At 54.2% G+C, this 18258-nt stretch overlaps 1 protein-coding gene across 1 annotated transcript in view; it reads left to right on the top strand.

Moving 5' to 3' along the window:
- Positions 1-5319: 5319 nt before the first annotated feature.
- The window catches only part of LOC144609633 (U4/U6.U5 tri-snRNP-associated protein 1-like), a 36261-nt gene continuing 23322 nt past the window's right edge, over positions 5320-18258 (top strand). The window contains 6 exon segments of the mRNA XM_078428132.1: positions 5320-5667; positions 8864-8918; positions 13400-13455; positions 14827-14956; positions 16123-16228; positions 17490-17567. Coding sequence (XP_078284258.1) covers positions 5418-5667; positions 8864-8918; positions 13400-13455; positions 14827-14956; positions 16123-16228; positions 17490-17567 — 675 coding nt within the window. The 5' untranslated portion in view covers positions 5320-5417.

Raw genomic sequence — 18258 nt, 5'->3', positions numbered from 1 at the left:
CATCAATTATCCCTCCAAAATTCCCATCAATCCCTCAAAATTCCCAACCACCCCCCACAGAAATTCCCATTAACTTCCCACTTGAAATTCCCATCAACCTCCTCCCCACCCCGAAATTCCCATCAATTCCCCCCAAATTCTAGCCATCACCCACACACCAGGACCAATTAGATGGTGGGGTGGCGCAGCGGTAGAGTTGCCGCCTCACGGCGCCAGAGACCCGGGTTCGATCCGGCCACGGGCGCTGTCTGTACAGAGTTTGCACGTTCTCCCCTTGACCCTCGTGGGTTTTTCTCCGAGATCTTCAGTTTTCTCCCACACTCCAAAGACGTGCAGGTTTGTAGGTTAGTTGGCTTGGTAAATGTAAAAATTGTCCCTAGTGTGTGTGTACTTACTTACTGCCCATGATGCCTCCTGGCATGTCGGGCAACAAGAAGGTCCTCCACTCCGGTCTGTTCTGGGCTAGTTTCTGGACACTACCCCAGGTCAATTCAGTAGCGTTGATTCCTTCAGTTGTTGTTTCCGTAACATATTCGTTTTACGAGGCGGGGTTGTTAGCCCTGTGCTCAACCCCCCAACCTGGAGGACCAGTGGATCGCTCTTCGTCTCGTCTCTACCCTTCGACCTGTCCAGCATGGGAAACCCTAACAGGAGACGAATCTCCCGCTGGCACAGCTCTAGGGGTCACTGAGACACACGAGCCCCACGACCACGACAAGGTTGCAATCCAACGGGGAGAGTGTGCGTGTGTAGGATAGTGTTAATGTGCGGGGATCGCTGGTAGCAGGTGGGCCAAAAGGGCTTGTTTCCACGCTGTAAATGTCAAATTGTCCCTAGTGTGTGTAGGATAGTGTTAATGTGTGCGGGGATCGCTGGTCGGCGAGGACTCGGTGGGCCGAATGGGCCGGTTTCCACGCTGCATCTCCAAACTAAACTAAACTAAATCCCTCCCAAGCCCTCACCCGCACACCAGGGCCAATTAACTGACTGAATTGCACAGGGAGAACATGCAAACTCCACAGAGACAGACACGACAGCGGCGTCGGAGGTCGGGATCGAACCCAGGTCTTTGGAGCAGCGAGGCAGCAGCTCCACCCGCTGCACCGCTGTATAGGGGGAGGTTGGGGGGGGGGGGGGGGGTGGGGGTGGGGGGGTAGAGAATGCATCGGGCAGGCAGATGGACCAGGGAGTGCTGTGTGGGAATATACTATACAGGATCAGGTAGGGGTTGCCAACTTTCTTACTCCCAAATAAGGGACAAGGTGACATCACCGCCCCGCGCCCCACGTGACCTCACTTAGCCAGCGGCCACGTGCCCCCGCTCCACTAACGGTGGCAGGCAGGTTGCTATGCAACCTCCGTTAGGCGGCGCCCGGGCCACCGGGCCTACACTGTCCGGGCCTAGATTGGCCCCCGGGCTGAGAGTGTCAGGGCCTACAGTGTCCGGGCCTACAGCGCCCCCCGGGTCTAATACGGGACAAGTGTGATCCTGTACGGGACAAATCAATTTAGCCCAAAATACGGGATGTCCCGGCTAATACGGGACAGTTGGCAAACTTAGGACCAGGGGGCTCACAAGCCAAGGTACATGGAGGGAGTGCCCAAGACGTGCATGTTCTCCCTGTCACAGAATGAAACAGTGTTGAAACAGGCCCTTCGGCCCAACTTGCCCACACAGGCCAACATGTCCCAGCCACACGAGTCCCACCTGCCCGCGTTTGGCCCATATCCCTCTAAACCTGTCCTTTCCATGCACCTGTCCAAATGCTTCTTAAACATTGCAATAGTCCCTGCCTCAGCTACCTCCTCTGGCAGTTCGTTCCATACAACAACCACCCTCTTTGTGAAAAAGATACCACTCAGATTCCTATTAAATACCCCCCCTACCTCTCAGCTTAAACCTATGTCCTCTTGATTCCCCTGCTCTGGGCAAGAGACCGTGTGCGTCTACCCGATCTATTCCTCTCGTGGTTTTGTACACCTCGAAAAGATCACCCCTCTTCCTTCTGCGCTCTAAGGAATAGAGACCCGGCCTGCTCAACCTCTCCCGATAGCTCAGGCCCCCGAGTCCTGGCAACATCCTCATAAACCTTCTCTGCGCCCTTTCCCAGCTTGACAACATATTTCCCGGAGAAGAAACGGTGCCCAAAACTGAACACAATACTCTAAATGCGGCCTCACCAACGTCTTGTACAACTGCAACACGACCTCGACGCTCAGTGCTTCATCTGACTGATGAAGGCCAATGTGCCAAAAGCCTTTTAGTGGTGCCACCATGATCAACAAACTGTACCTACACTATGACTGCGTGGGTTTCCTCCGGGTGCTCCGGTTTCCTCCCGCATCCCAAAGATGTCTTTGTTAATTGACCCAACTGAGAGCCTGAGGGGTAGAATTTTGGGGGGGGGGGGGGGGGGAGTTAGTGGGAGTTTAAGGAGGTGAGGAGTGGGGGAGAGGTTACAAGGGACTTGCGATCAGGCACTGATAACTTTGTGTACACGGCAGGGCAGTGTTTGAGTGCCCGGGGAAGGCTGTCGTAACACTCAACAGTTCATAAACAGGCCCTTCGACCCAACTTGCCCTTGCCAAACAAGATGCCCCATCTACGCCAGTCCCACCTGCCCGCGTTCGGCCCACATCCCTCGAAATACGACAGTCCCGGGATGGCGGGACTGTCGCCTGGTGAAAGACTGGAGCGACTGGGCTTGTATACACTGGAATTTAGAAGGATGGGAGGGGATCTTATTGAAACATATAAGATTATTAAGGGATTGGACACGCTAGAGGCAGGAGACATGTTCCCAATGTTGGGGAAGTCCAGGACCAGGGGCCACAGTTTAAGAATAAGGGGTAGGCCATTTAGAACGGAGATGAGGAAAAACTATTTCACTCAGAGAGTTGTAAATCTATGGAATTCTCTGCCTCAGAAGGCAGTGGAGACCAATTTTCTGGATGCTTTCAAGAGAGAGTTAGATAGAGCTCTTAATGATAGCGGAGGCAAGGGGCTTGGGGAGAGGGCAGGAACGGGGTACTGATTGTGGATGATCAGCCATGATCACATTGAATGGTAGTGCTGGCTCGAAGGGCCGAATGGCCTACTCCTGCACCTATTGTCTGTTGTCTATTGAAACTTCAGACAGACACAAATTGCTGGATCAACTCAGCGGGGTAGGCAGCAACTCTGGAGAACATGGAGAGGTGATCTTTCAGATCGGGACTCCTCTTCAGAGCCACGTTCAAGAGAAATCGGAGCAGAATTAGGACATTAGACCCATTCAATATGATCATAGCCAATCATTCAAAAAGTACCCCGTTCCTGTTTTCTCCCCATATCCTTTGATTCCGTTAGCCCCAAGAGTTATATCTAACTCACTCTTGAAACCATCCAGTGAATTGGCCTACACTGCCTTCTGTGGCAGAGAATTCCACAGATACACAACTCTCTGGATGAAAAGGTTTTTCCTCATCTCAGTCCAAAATGGTCTACCCCTTATTCTTAAACTGTAATCCCTGGTTCTGGACTCCCCCAACATGGGGAACATTTTTCCTGCATCTAGTCTGTCCAATTCCTTAAGAATTTGATATGTTTCTATAAGGTCCCCTCGCATCCTTCTAAATTCCAGTGAATACAAGCCCTTCAGTGCTACATCTCTCTGTCTGTGCATCTCACACCACCCCCAGAAGATTTTACCCCAGACAATTCCTTATTAGGGGGGGTGGGTCCCTTGTAATAATAACCCAACTACTTCCATCTCAAGCCTAATTCTGTGTGTAGATGCAACGTCCGATGCCATGTGTTGTAGATGATTTGGTTCTGCATAGTTTCGTGATCGTTTGCGCAAATAAAGAATTTGTATTAAATTACTAATCTTGGTCTTTCAGACTTTGGAGATGCAGGCCCTTCGGCCCACCGAGTCCTCGCCGACTAGCGATCACCCCGTACACCAGCACCATCTATTCTACACACCCTAGTTCATCGTAGGGACAATTTACAATTAACAGAAGCCAAGTAACCTACAGAGGAAGAAAAACTGCAGATGCTGGTTAAAATGGAAGGTAGACACAAAATGCTGGAGTAACTCAGCGGGTTCAGGCAGCATCTCTGGAGAGATGAAGAAGAAGGGTCTCCAGAGACGCTGCCTGACCCACTGAGTAACTTCAGCATTTTGTGTCAACCTACAGATCTGTATGTGTTTGATACGTGGGAGGAAACTGTGGTACCTGGGGAAAACCCACCAGGGTCACGGGGAAAACGTACAAAACTCCATACAAACAGCGCCCGTGGTCAGGATCGAACCCGGGGCTCTGGCGCTGTGAGGCAGCAACTCCACTGTTGAGCTACAGTTTAGTTTAGTTTATTATTGTCACGTATACCAAGGTACAGTGAAAAGCAAAGAAAAGACAGTACATGATTATATTTAAGCCGTCCACAGTGGATAAAGTGATTGATGTCTCGTGAAAATAAAGTCGGATTAATGTTACTACGAAGAATCCTAATATGGTAGCTGGGTGGTCAGGGATGCTCTCTAGTTAGTGATGGGATGGTTCAGTTGCTGTCAGTAAACAAGCTCCTCATGGGGATCTGGAGAGTTGGGTACCTGAGGACCAGCATGGAGACGACGGGCCGAAGAGTCAGAGGTTATAATGGGCGGCCATCTTGGTTGCTGGCGGAGGGTGAAGATTGAGGATGAAGTGTGGGCGGCCATCTTGGTTGCTGGCGGAAGTGACGTATGGGAGTGGGGTGAAGACTGAGGATGAAGTGTGGGCGGCCATCTTGGTTGCTGGCGGCAGTGACGGGTGGGAGGGGGTGAAGACTGAGGATGAAGTGTGGGCGGCCATCTCGGTAGCTGGCGGCAGTGACGAGATGGGAGGGATGTGAAGATTGAGGATGAAAATGTGGGCGGCCACCTTGGTTGCTGGCGGAGGGTGAAGGTTGAGGATATAGTATGAGCGGCCATCTTGGCTGCTGGCGGAGGATGAAGTGTGGGCAGCCATCTTGGTTACTAATACTGGCGGAGGGTGAAGATTGAGGATGACGTGTGGGCGGCCATCTTGGTTGCTGGCGGAGGGTGAAGGTTGAGGATATAGTGTGGGCGGCCATCTTGGCTGCTGGCGGAGGATGAAGTGTGGGCAGCCATCTTGGTTACTAATACTGGCGGAGGGTGAAGATTGAGGATGACGTGTGGGCAGCCATCTTGGTTGCTGGCGGAGGGTGAAGGGTGAGGATATAGTGTGGGCGGCCATCTTGGCTGCTGGCGGAGGATGAAGATTGAGGAAGACGTGTGGGCGGCCATCTTGGTTGCTGGCGGAAGTGACGGGTGGGTGGGAGTGAGTGAGGGGGGTTGAGGATCGCGACGACCGGCGGTTGTTGTTGACGGCGGAGCTGCGGTCGGAACCGCTGCTCCATCGCCATCGCCATGGGGTCGAGCAAGAAGCACCGCGAGCGCGAGCGAGGCGGCGGCGGCGGAGACGAGGCGGCGGCGGTGCGACACAAGAAGCACAAACACAAGGATCGGCGGGAGCGCGCGGGCAGCCGCGAGGGGAGGCGGCGCCGGGACAGAGAGACGCGGCCTGGACCCGGGACAGAGCCCGACCTGCCCGGCACCGGCAGCGCCAGCACCGGCAGCGAGCGGCGGGCCCGCAGGGACAAGGCCGAGCACAGCGGCGGTGAGGGAGGGGGGACACGCAGAGAGATTGAGGGGGTGGGGGGATTGAGGGGGGGTGGGGGGATTGAGGGGGGGGTGGGGGGATTGAGGGAGGGACGTGGTGAGGGGGTTGAGGGAGGAATGAGGGGAGGGGATGGAGGGGGAAGGAATGGGGGTGGGGGAATGAGGGGAGGAGGTATGGGGATGGAGGGTAGAATGAGGGGAGGGAGGAGGTGAGGGGATGGAGATGGGAGGAGGTGAGGGGATGGAGATGGGAGGAGGTGAAGGGAAGGGGAGGGAGGAAGGAATGAGGGGACGGAGGGAGGTTGTGAGGGGAGGGAGGAATGAGAGGGGGGGTTGAGGGAGGGAGGAATGAGAGGGGGGGTTGAGGGAGGGAGGGAGAAGGTGAGGGGATGGAGGGAGGATGTGAGTGGATGGAGGGAGGAAGGAAGGAATAAGGGTAGGGGGATGGAGGGGAGGGGGGTTGGGGGGAGGAGGTGAAGGGATGGAGGGTAGAATGAGGGGAGGGGGGATTGAGGGAGGGAGGTGGTGAGGGGATGGAGGTGAAGGGGTGGAGGGGGAGGAAAGAATGACGGGGTGGAAGAAAGAATGAGGGGAGGGAGGTGGTATGGAGAGAGGAATGAGGAGAGGGGGTTGAGGGGGGGAGGAGGTGAGGGGATGAAGGGTAGAATGAGGGGAGAGGGAGGGAGGAGGTGGGAGGGTTGGAGGGAAGAACGAGGGGAGGGGGGATTGAGAGAGGGAGGTGGTGAGGGGATGGAGAGACAGGGGACAGGGGGGGCGCAGAGAGAGATTGAGGGGATGGAGGAAGGGGAGGGGGATTGAGGGAGTGGGTGAGGGAATGGAGGGCGGAATGAGAGGAGAGAGGTGGAGGGAGGATGGACGGTAGAATGAGGGGGGGGATGGAGGTGGGAGAAATGGGAGGAGGTGAAGGGGAGGGAGGAAAGAATGAGGGGATGGAAGAAAGAATGAGGGGAGGGAGGTGGTATGGAGGGAGGAATGAGGAGAGGGGGGTTGAGGGAGGGAGGAGGGGAGGGGGTGGATGGAGGGGGGAATGGGGGGAGAGAGGTGGAGGGAGGAATGACAGGGGGGGTTGAAGGAGGAGTGGGGGATGTGGGTGAGGAGATGAGGGGGGGAGAAGGTGAGGGGGTGGGGAGGGAGGTGGTAAGAGGGAGGAAGGAATGAGGGGAGGGAGGGGGGAGAGGTGGAGAGGATGGACGGTAGAATGAGGGGGGGGGATTGAGGGAGGGGGGATTGAGGGAGGGAGGTGGTGAGGGGATGGAGGGAGGGGGATGGGGAGGGTAGAATGAGGGGAGGGGGTGGAGGGAGGAATGGGGGGTGTGGGTAAGGAGATGGAGGGAGGAATGAGTGGAGGGGAGGGGGGAATGGGGGAGGTGAGGGAATGGAGGGTGGGGGAGGGGAGGGGGGATTGAGGGAGGGAGGTGGTGAGGGAAGGAATGGGTGGAGGTGAGAGGATGGAGGGCGGAATGAGGGGAGAGAGGTGGAGGGAAGATGGACGGTAGAATGAGGGAGGGAGGAGGTGAGGGGAGGGGGGAATGGGGGGAGGTGAGGGGAGGGGGTGGAGGGAGGTATGGGGATGGAGGGAGGAATGGGGGGATGGAGGAAATAATGAGAGGAGGGGGTGGAGGGAGGAGTGGGGGATGTGGGTGAGGAGATGAGGGAGGGAGGGGATGGAGGGGGAAGGACTGGGGGGTGGGGGGAATGAGTGGAGGGAGGAAAGAATGAGGGGAGGGAGGTGGTGAGGGGGAGGAAGGAATGAGGGGGAGGAAGGAATGAGGAGAGGGAGGGGGTGGTGGGAGAAATGGGGGATGGGGGAATGGATGAGGGAGGGGGAGGGACAATCAGATTGAAGGGCTGGAGGGAAGAATGAAGAGGGGGAGGGACAATCAGGGATTAAGGGGATGAGGGGTTGTTGGTGGGGGGGAGGTGGGAGGTTGACAGGGGGTGTCCAATGTGATAGAGGGAAGGAAAAACAGGTGCAGGAGTATGTGTGTGATTGTGTATATGTGTGTGTGTGTATGAGTGCGTGTGTATGTATGTGTGTGTGTGTATATGTGTGCGTGTGTATATGTGTGTATATGTGCGTGTGTATATGTGCGTGTGTATGTGTATATGTGTGCGTGTGTATATGTGCGTGTATAAGTTGTGTATATGTCTGTAGGTGTATGTGTATATGTGTGCCTGTGTGTAAGTGTATATGTCGGTGTGTGTATGTGTGTGCGTGTGTATATGTGTGTGTAAGTGTATATGTCTAGGTGTTTGTGTATATGTGTGCGTATATGTGTGCGTGTGTATATGTGTGTATGTGTATGTAAGTGTATATGCCTGTGTAGATGTATGTGTGTGTATAAGTGTGTGCGTGTGTATGTATATGTGTGTAAGTGTATATGTCTGTGTGTGTAGGTGCATGTGTGTGCATATGTGTGTGCATGTATATAATATATGGACACAAAAAGCTGGAGTAACTCAGCGGGTCAGGCAGCATCACAGGAGAGGTGGAATGGGTGACATTTCGGGTCGAGACCCTTCTTCAGACTGTTTAGGGATAAGGGAAACGAGAGATATGGACGGCGATGTGGAGAGATAAAGTACAATGAATGAAAGGTGTGCAAAAAAGTAACGATGACAAAGGAAACAGGCTGTTTTGTTGGGTGAAAACGAGAAGCTGGTGTGTCTTGGGTGGGGGAGGGATGGAGAGAGGGGGAATGCCGGGGCTACCTGAAGTGAGAGAAATCAAAACTATTACCACTGGGCTTCACACAGAGAGTGGTGAGTCTGTGGAATTCTCTGCCACAGAATGTAGTTGAGGCCAGTTCATTGGCTATATTTAAGAGGGAGTTAGATGTGGCCCTTGTGGCTAAAGGGATCAGGGGGTATGGAGAGAAGGCAGGTACAGGTTACTGAGCTGGATGATCAGCCATGATCATATTGAATGGCGGTGCAAGCTCGAAGGGCCGAATGGACTACTCCTGCACCTATTTTCTATGTTTCTATGTTTCTAAGCTGCCCAAGCAATAGGGAATGTTTAGGGCCATGGGAATGGACAGTGGATGACGTGTTTGTTAGTTTGCAAAGGGATGTCGTTCAGAGGGCGGGACTGGGGAGTAAGTGCATCGACCTTTCCAATCTCCGACATTTTTGCCCTCTTCCGCCGTCTCATCCCTGTCTTTCCCTTTCAGCCGTCGCTCCGAAGTCAGCCGGTGGCAACGCCTCCCTGTCCATCGAAGAGACAAAGTGAGTTCTGGGTCGTCACGTCTAGGGGTTGCCAACTTCCTAACTCCCAAATAAGGGACAGAAGGTGACGTCGCCTGCGCCCCGCGTGACCTCGCCCAGCCGGCGGCCACGTGCTCCCGCTCCACCGATGGCGGCCGCCCGGGCCGGGAGGCGGGTTGCCAGGCAACCTCCGTTATGCGAACACACTCGGCCCGGCTCCCCGAACACACTCCGTTAGCATACAGTGTCCGGGGCCTACAGTGTCCGGGGCCTACAGTGTCCGGGGCCTACAGTGTCGGGGCCTACAGCGCCCCCCAGGCCTAACACGGGACAAGGGCGGTCCCGTACGGGCCAAACCAATTTATCCCAAAATACGGGATGTCCCGGCTAATACGGGACAGTTGGCAACCGTAGTCACATCTCCCTCCTGGCCCTCTTGGAGCGTGATAAAGCAATCAGCTGTGGGCACTCGTGTTCACTCTCACTCGTGTTCATAGGCCACATAACCCCTAATGCTTTCTTAGTACCCCGAAGGTACTTATTCAAGAACCTATGTAGGACATGTTAGAGGCAGGAAACATGTTCCTAATGTTGGGGGAGTCCAGAACCAGGGGCCACAGTTTAAGAATAAGGGGTAGGCCATTTAGAACGGAAATGAGGAGAAACTTTTTCAGTCAGAGAGTTGTGAATCTGTGGAATTCACTGCCTCAGAAGGCAGTGGAGGCCAATTCTCTGAATGCATTCAAGAGAGAGCTAGATAGAGCTCTTAAGGATAGCGGAGTCAGGGGGTACGGGGAGAAGGCAGGAACGGGGTACTGATTGAGAATGATCAGCCATGATCATGTTGAATGGCGGTGCTGACTCGAGGGGCCGAATGGCCTCCTCCTGCACCTGTTGTCATAGGCACAGAGTTAGGCCATTCGGCCCATCGAGTCTACTCCGCCATTCAATCATGACTGATCTATTCTTCCCTCTCGACCCCATTCTCCTGCCTTCTCCACATAACCCCTAATGCTTTCTTAGTATCATGAAGGTACTAATCAGGAACCTATGTAGGAAAGAAATCTGCAGATGCTGGTTTAAATCGAAGGTAGACACAAAATGCTGGAGTAACTCAGCACCTCTGGTGAGGAGGAATGGGTGACGTTTCGGATTGAGTCTGAAGAAGGGTCTCAAAACCCGAAACGTCACCCGTTCCTTCTTTCCAGAGATGCTGCCTGACCCGCTGAGTTACTCCAGCATTTTGTGGTCTACCTTAAAGAACCTATCAATCTCTGACATAAAAACATCCACTGACTTGGCCTCCACAGCCTTCTGCGGCAATGAGTTCCTCAGATTCACTTAAGAAATTCCTCCTCGTTGCCTTACTCAAGGCACATCCTTTTATCCCGTGATTGTGGCCTCTGGTCCTAGACTATCCCGCTAGTGGAAACATGGGCTGCACGGCGGCGCAGCGGTAGAGTTGCCGCCTCACAGCGAAAGCAGCGCCGGAAACTTCAGGTTCGATCCTGTCCACGGGCGCCATCCGTACGGAGTTTGTACGTTCTCCCCGTGACCTGCGTGGGTTTTCTCCGAGATCTTCGGTTTCCTCCCACACTCCAAAGACGTGCAGGTTTGTAGGTTAATTGGCTGGGTAATATGTAAAAATTGTCCCTAGTGGGTGTAGGATAGTGTTAGTGTGCGGGGATCGCTGGGCGGCGCGGACCCGGTGGGCCGAAGGGCCTGTTTCTGCGCTGTATCTCTAAATCTAAAATCTAAAAATCCTCTCCACACCCACTCTATCCAAGCCTTTCACTAGTCGGTAAGTTTCAGTGAGCCCCCCCCCCCCTCCTCCCCATTCCTTCTAAACTCCAGCGAGTAGAAGCCCAGTGCGGTCAAACGCTCGTTGTTTGTTAACCCACACATTCCAGGGTCATAAAGCTAGACCTAATGATAGTTAGACCAGTCCCCTGTCTCCATCAATGGTGTGGATGTGCAAGGTTACCATCAAGAAGAAATACCTTGCAGTGTACATGGACTGTGGTGAACATTCGCGAGTGGTGAACATTGACGCTGAGGTCAATGACAGGATTGCCAAGGCCAGCGCTGCATTTGGGCGACTCCGTGGGAATGTTTGGGAGCGGAGAGGACTCAGCCTTACCACCAAGCTGAAGGTCGACCGTGCAGTGGTACTCACCACTCTTCTCTATGCCAATGAGACCTGGACTGTCTGCAGCAGACATGCCAAACAGCTCAACCACTTTCACTCGAGCTGCCCACGCAGACTCCTTCACATCAGGTGGACGGACAAAATTCCCGACACAGAGGTCTTGGAACGGGCCGGAATCCCCAGCGACCACACCCTCCGACGGAAAGCCCGAGCCGGATGGGCAGGCCATGTCGTCAGAATGCCCGAGAGTCGACTGCCAAAACAGCTTCTGTACGGAGAACTGTGTTAGGGCAAGCGCTCAATAGGAGGACGGAAGAAACGGTTTAAGGACTGCCTCAAAGTGCCCATCAAAGACTTGGACATCAACCTCAGCACTTGGGAGTCTCTTGCTCTGGACCGTCCAACCTGGCGTAGCAAGCTCACCACAGGAGCCCGTGCAGCAGAGAACAGACGCACTGCAGAGGCCCCCCCCCCTGACATCTCCAACTTTAGATAGTTCCTCTGTCCCTCTCTTCCCCTCCCCTCCCCCTTCCCAGTTCTCCCCCGATCTTCCTGTCTCCACCTACATCCTTCCTTTGTCCCGCCCCCCCCCCTGACATCAGTCTGAAGAAGGGTCTCGACCCGAAACGTCGCCCACTCCTTCTCTCCTGAGATGCTGCCCGACCCGCTGAGTTACTCCAGCATTTTGTGAATAAATACCTTCGAAAGTGCAGTCATGGTCATCTTCCAACCCGAACAACAACAACACATGGACTATGCAGCTCAGGCCCTGCACAAGAAGGGACTGAGCCGGCTGTACTTTCTTGAGAAGGCTGCGCTCCTTCGATGTCTGCAGTGAGATGCTGCAGATGTTCCACCAGTCAGTGGTGGCCAGTGCCGTCTTCTAGCGCCGGGGCAGCAGGGTGACGCCAACAGGCTCAACAAGCTCATTGGGAAGGCTGGCGTCCAGTCAAGTCAAGTCAAGTTTATTTGTCACACACACGTACAAGATGTGCAGTGAAATGAAAGTGGCAACGCCTGCGGACTGTGCTAAAACTACAAAACAGAATAGAATTAAAAATGTTAACACAAAAAAATTAATTAATACAGTAAATTAAATTAGTCCCTGGTGATATGAGAGTTAACAGTCCTGATGGCCTGTGGGAAGAAACTCCGTCTCATCCTCTCTGTTTTCACAGTTTGACAGCGGAGGCGTTCGCCTGACCGTAGCACCTGGAACAGTCTGTTGCTGGGGTCAAGTCAATTTTATTTGTATAGCACATTTAAAAACAACCCACGTTGACCAAAGTGCTGCACATCTGATTAGGAAGAAAAAAAAGAAACATACAGTGGCAGGCAGCCAAACACAACGGCGCGGCCATCTTGAACAAAATGTTTAACTAAAGCAGAATGGTGTCCCGCGACCGCGCCGCACCGGGCGATGGAAGGCCCCGCGGAAGAGACCTAAAAAAAAAAGAAAGATCCCCCCCCCCCCCCCCCCCACACATACCCACCCACCCTCACCACCCCCCCCCCCCACCCCCACATACACAACCAAAACAAAACACCCCACCACCAACACACAAACAAAAAGGACAAAGGACAAACAGACTGCCAGCGGTAGGGGTCCCCCATAATGTTGCTGGCTCTGGATCTGCACCTCCTGATGTATAGGTCCTGCAGGGGGGCGAGTGTAGTTCCCATAGAGCGTTCAGCCGAACGCACTACTCTCCGCAGGGCCTTCCTGTCCTGGGCAGAGCTGTTCCCAAACCAGGTTGAGATGTTCCCGGACAAGATGCTTTCTACAGCCCCAGAGTAGAAGCACTGGAGGATCTTCAGAGAGACTCTGAATTTCCTCTACTGTCTGAGGTGGTAAAGGCGCTGCCTTGCCTTACCCACCAGTGCGGCAATGTGTGTTGTCCAGGCTGTGTCCTGGGGGCGGAGTTTGATTCACGGGGAGGTGGTCTTGGAGGGGAGGATGCTCCTCAAACTGCGGAGCATCCCGGACAATACAGCTCACCCCCTCCGTGATGCTCTGGTCAGCACGGTGGCGCAGCGGTAGAGTTGCTGCCTCTAACTCCCTCTTAAATATAGCCAATGAACTGGCCTCAACTACCTTCTGTGGCAGAGAATTCCACAGATTCACCACTCTCTGTGTGAAAAAAAAGTTCTCATCTCGGTCCTAAAAGACTTCCCCCTTATCCTTAAACTGTGACCCCTTGTTCTGGACTTCCCCAACATCGGGAACAATCTTCCTGCATCTAGCCTGTCCAACCCCTTAAGAATTTTGTAAGTTTCTATAAGATCCCCCCTCAATCTTCTAAATCTTCAGTCTTCAATCTTCAATCTTCTAACGTCTTGTGTTCCCTTGCAGTAAGCTGAGAGCCAAGCTTGGACTCAAGCCTCTGGAAGTGCAGGAATCCAAAAAGGGTGAGTAGAGTTTTGGCGCCGTGTGCGTTTTCTTCTTCGCGGTCGTTCACGTTGAGGTATTTTGGGGGACGGGAGGCGGGAGAGGATTTACTGGAGCGGCCCGGTGAAACGAGGCACCTCGGCTACACGGTGAGATATCTTCAAAGCAGGACATGAATGGAGAGATCAAACAGAGGCACTCAGGGTCTTGGGCCAAACACAAAGTTGGCGGAGCTGCCGTTTTTTAGTTTAGTTTTTTAGTTTAGTTCAGAGATACAGCGCGGAAACAGGTCCTTTCGGCCCGATCAGTCATCCCCGCACATTAACACTATCCTACACACACCGAGGACAATTTTAAAAACTTTTACCAAGCCAATTTAGGACTGAGATGATGAAAAACTTTTTCAGTCAGAGAGTTGTGAATCTGTGGAACTCTCTGCCTCAGAAGGCAGTGGAGGCCAATTCTCTGAATGCATTCAAGAGAGAGCTAGATAGAGCTCTTAAGGATAGCGGAGTCAGGGGGTATGGGGAGAAGGCAGGAACGGGGTACTGATTGAGAATGATCAGCCATGATCACATGGCTCGAAGGGCCGAATGGCCTCCTCCTTTACCTATTGTCTATAAAAACCTGCACGTCTTTGGAGTGTGGGAGAAAACCGAAGATCTCGGAGAAAACCGACGCAGGTCATGGGGAGAACGTACAAACTCCGTACAGACGGCGCTCGTAGTCGGGATCGAACCCGGGTCTCCGGCGCTGCGTTCGCTGCAAAGCATCAACTCTACCGCTGCGCCACCGTGACTGCCCGTGTCATTCTACCCGTGACTCTGGGTTTCCTCCAGGTTTCTGCCCACAGCGCGCAGGTCTGTAGGTTGTTCCCCCCCCCCCCCCTGCAAGTTGCCCCAAAGTGTGGATTACACAGAACTGGCATCAACAATAGACAACAGATGCAGAAAGAGGCCATTCGGCCCTTCGAGCCAGCACCGAGTTCAATGTGATCACGGCTGATCATTCTCAATCAGTACCCCGTTCCTGCTTTCTCCCCATACCCCTGACTCCGCTATCCTTAAGAGCTCTATCTAGCTCTCTCTTGAACGCATTCAGTGAATTGGCCTCCACTGCCTTCTGAGGCAGAGAGTTCCACAGATTCACAACTCTCTGACTGAAAAAGTTTTTCCTCATCTCAGTTCTAAATGGCCTTCCCCTTATTCTTAAACTGTGTGGCCCCTGGTTCTGGACTCCCCCCAACATTGGGAACATGTTTCCTGCCTCTAACGTGTCCAACCCCTTAATAATCTTATACGGGTCGGCGCGGGCCGAAGGGCCTGTGTCTGCGCTGTGTCTCCGCAGTCTAAACGCTACGTTCCTCTCCCCCCCCCCCCCCCCCCCTGCAGTCGAGGCGGGCACCAAAGCGGACCCAGTGGTTGTCCCGGCCATCAACCCTATCAGCAACAAGGACCAGGAGGATATTCGGGTGAAGCTCGCTGCCCTGAAGGAGAAACGGCTCCTGAACCAGAAGCTGGGGTAGGTAGTGACAGCGGAGTGGGCAGTGTGGGTACAGTAGTGATGGGGACGGGTGTGTGTGTGTGTGTGTAACACTGGGGTACAGTACCGGTGGGGACGGGTGTGTGTGTGTAACACTGGGGTACAGTACCGGTGGGGACGGGTCTGTGTGTAACACTGGGGTACAGTACCGGTGGGGACGGGTGTGTGTGTAACACTGGGGTACAGTACCGGTGGGGACGAGTGTGTGTAACACTGGGGTACAGTACCGGTGGGGACGGGTGTGTGTGTAACACTGGGGTACAGTACTGGTGGGGATGGGTGTGTGTGTAACACTGGGGTACAGTACCGGTGGGGACGGGTGTGTGTGTAACACTGGGGTACAGTACCGGTGGGAACGGGTGTGTGTGTGTAACACTGGGGTACAGTACAGGTGGGGACGGGTGTGTGTGTAACACTGGGGTACAGTACTGGTGGGGATGGGTGTGTGTGTAACACTGGGGTACAGTACTGGTGGGGACGGGTGTGTGTGTAACACTGGGGTACAGTACCGGTGGGGACGGGTGTGTGTGTAACACTGGGGTACAGTACTGGTGGGGATGGGTGTGTGTGTAACACTGGGGTACAGTACCGGTGGGGACGGGTGTGTGTAACACTGGGGTACAGTACCGGTGGGGATGGGTGTGTGTGTAACACTGGGGAACAGTACAGGTGGGGACGGGTGTGTGTGTAACACTGGGGTACAGTACTGGTGGGGACGGGTGTGTGTGTAACACTGGGGTACAGTACCGGTGGGGACGGGTGTGTGTGTAACACTGGGGTACAGTACAGGTGGGGATGGGTGTGTGTGTAACACTGGGGTACAGTACCGGTGGGGACGGGTGTGTGTGTAACACTGGGGTACAGTACCGGTGGGGACGGGTGTGTGTGTAACACTGGGGTACAGTACAGGTGGGGACGGGTGTGTGTGTAACACTGGGGTACAGTACAGGTGGGGACGGGTGTGTGTGTAACACTGGGGTACAGTACAGGTGGGGACGGGTGTGTGTGTAACACTGGGGTACAGTACTGGTGGGGACGGGTGTGTGTGTAACACGGGTACAGTACCGGTGGGGACGGGTATGTGTGTAACACTGGGGTACAGTACGATGTTTGACCCTCTTTCCCTCCTCCCTCTCCCTCTGGAGGAAGGTGAAGTCTCTGGGCAATGATGATGCGTGGCTCGACGATGCTGTTGCCTGGGTGGAGAAGAGCAGGAAGCAGCAGAAGGAGAAGGAGATGGCGGAGAAGCGGGTGAGTGTCCAGAGGTGGTTCCAGGGACTGGCCACAGACAAGCCTGATGCCGTGTGTGTGTGGCTGCTGTCTCTCCCCCCCATCGCCCCCCTGGTCTCTCTCCCCCCACCCCCTCCCCCTGGTCTCTCTCCTTCCCCGGTCTCCGCCCCACCCCCCCTCCCCCGGTCTCTCCCCACCTCCATGCGGTCGCAGGGAGAACATGCAAACTATATATATATATATGCACGCGCGCGCACACACACACACACACACACGTAGGAAAGAACAGCAAATGCTGGTTTAAATCAGGTAGACACAAAATGCTGGAGTAACTCAGCGGGACAGGCAGCATCTCTGGAGAGAAGGAATGGGCGACGTTTCTGGTCGAGACCCTTCCTCAGACTGAGGAAGGGTCTCGACTCAAAACGTCGCCCATTCCTTCTCTCCAGAGATGCTGCCTGACCCGCTGAGTTACTCCAGCAACGTGCAAGTGCATACGCACGCACGCACAGACAGACTGAACCCAAGGTCAGGATCAAACCCAGGTGTCTTGCGCTGCAAGGCAGGGGCTCTAGCAGATGTGCCACCGTGCTGTCCTGCAAATCCACTGTCGGCCAGTTGGTGGAGCTGGGGATTGACAACGTACGTGCAAACCGTCTGTCCTCTTCCCGATGAGCTGCAGCCCCGGCTAACAGAACTGGGTGCTATTTGGAAGGAAGGCACAAAATGCTGGAGTAACTCAGCGGATCAGGCAGCATCTCGGGAGAGAAGGAATGGGTGACGTTTCGGGTCGAGACCCTTCTTCGGACTGATGTCGGAGGGGGGACGGGGACGGGGGTAGAATGTAGTCGGAGTCAGTAAGACTGGTGGGAGAACTGGGAAGAGGGGGAGGGGATGGATGAAGAGGGAAAGCAGGGGCTATCTGAAGTTAGAGAAGTCAATGTTCATACCGCTGGGGTGTAAGCTGCCCAAGCGAAATATGAGGTGCTGTCCCTCCAATTTGCGCTGGGCCTCACTCTGACAATGGAGGAGTCCCAGGACGGAAAGGTCAGACTGGGAGTGGGAGGGGGAGTTGAAGTGCTCAGCCACCGGGAGATCAGGTTGGTTGACACGGACTGAGCGGAGGTGTTGAGCGAAACGATCGCCGAGCCTGCGCTTGGTCTCGCCGATGTAGAGAAGTTCGATTGAAACCAGCATCACCTGCCGTTCTTCCCAACACACCGGGTGCTATTTGGGGGGTATGTTTTTTGCACCTGAGTCCATTCCCCCAATGTGATTGCAGGCACGACTCCTGGAGGAGATGGACGAGGAGTTTGGCGTCAGCAGCCTGATCGAAGAGGAACTCCGTACCGAGAAACAGGTGAGATGGGCCTTGCCGTGCGGGGAACAGACAGTGGGCCTGGGGGTTGGCAGAGCCTGCAGGCTTCTGCGAACGAGCTCTTCCTCCCACCCATCACAAGACCAGCAATGCATGTGGGCATTAGACCTTTCACCCAGAGAGTTGTGAATCTGTGGAATTCTCTGCCACAGACGGCAGTGGAGGCCAATTCACTGGATGTTTTCAACAGTGAGTTAGATACAGTATCGCTCTTGGGGCTAACGGAATCAAGGGATATGGGGAAAAAAAAAGATTGTTAATATAATATTATTAAGGGGTTGGACACGCTAGAGGCAGGAAACATGTTCCCAATGTTGGGGGGAGTCCAGAACCAGGAGCCACAGTTTAAGAATAAGGGGCAGGCCATTTAGAACAGAGATGAGGAAAAACTTTTTCAGTCAGAGAGTTGTGAATCTGCGGAATTTTCTGCCTCAGAGGGCAGTGGAGGCCAATTCTCTGGATGCTTTCAAGAGAGAGCTTAGATAGAGCTCTTAAGGATAGCGGAGTCAGGGGGTATGGGGAGAGGGCAGGAACGGGGTACTGATTGTGGATGATCGGCCATGATCACGGTGAATGGCGGTGCTGGCTCAAAGGGCCGAATGGCCTCCTCCTGCACCTATTGTCGATAAGAGAATAACTGCAGATGCTGGTACAAATCGAAGGTATTTATTTC

Source organism: Rhinoraja longicauda, chromosome 34 (assembly GCF_053455715.1).
Source record: "Rhinoraja longicauda isolate Sanriku21f chromosome 34, sRhiLon1.1, whole genome shotgun sequence".
NCBI classification, from domain to species: Eukaryota; Metazoa; Chordata; class Chondrichthyes; order Rajiformes; family Arhynchobatidae; genus Rhinoraja; species Rhinoraja longicauda.
The sequence above is the reverse complement of the archived record's forward strand: the minus strand, read 5'-3'. Positions and strand labels throughout refer to the sequence as shown.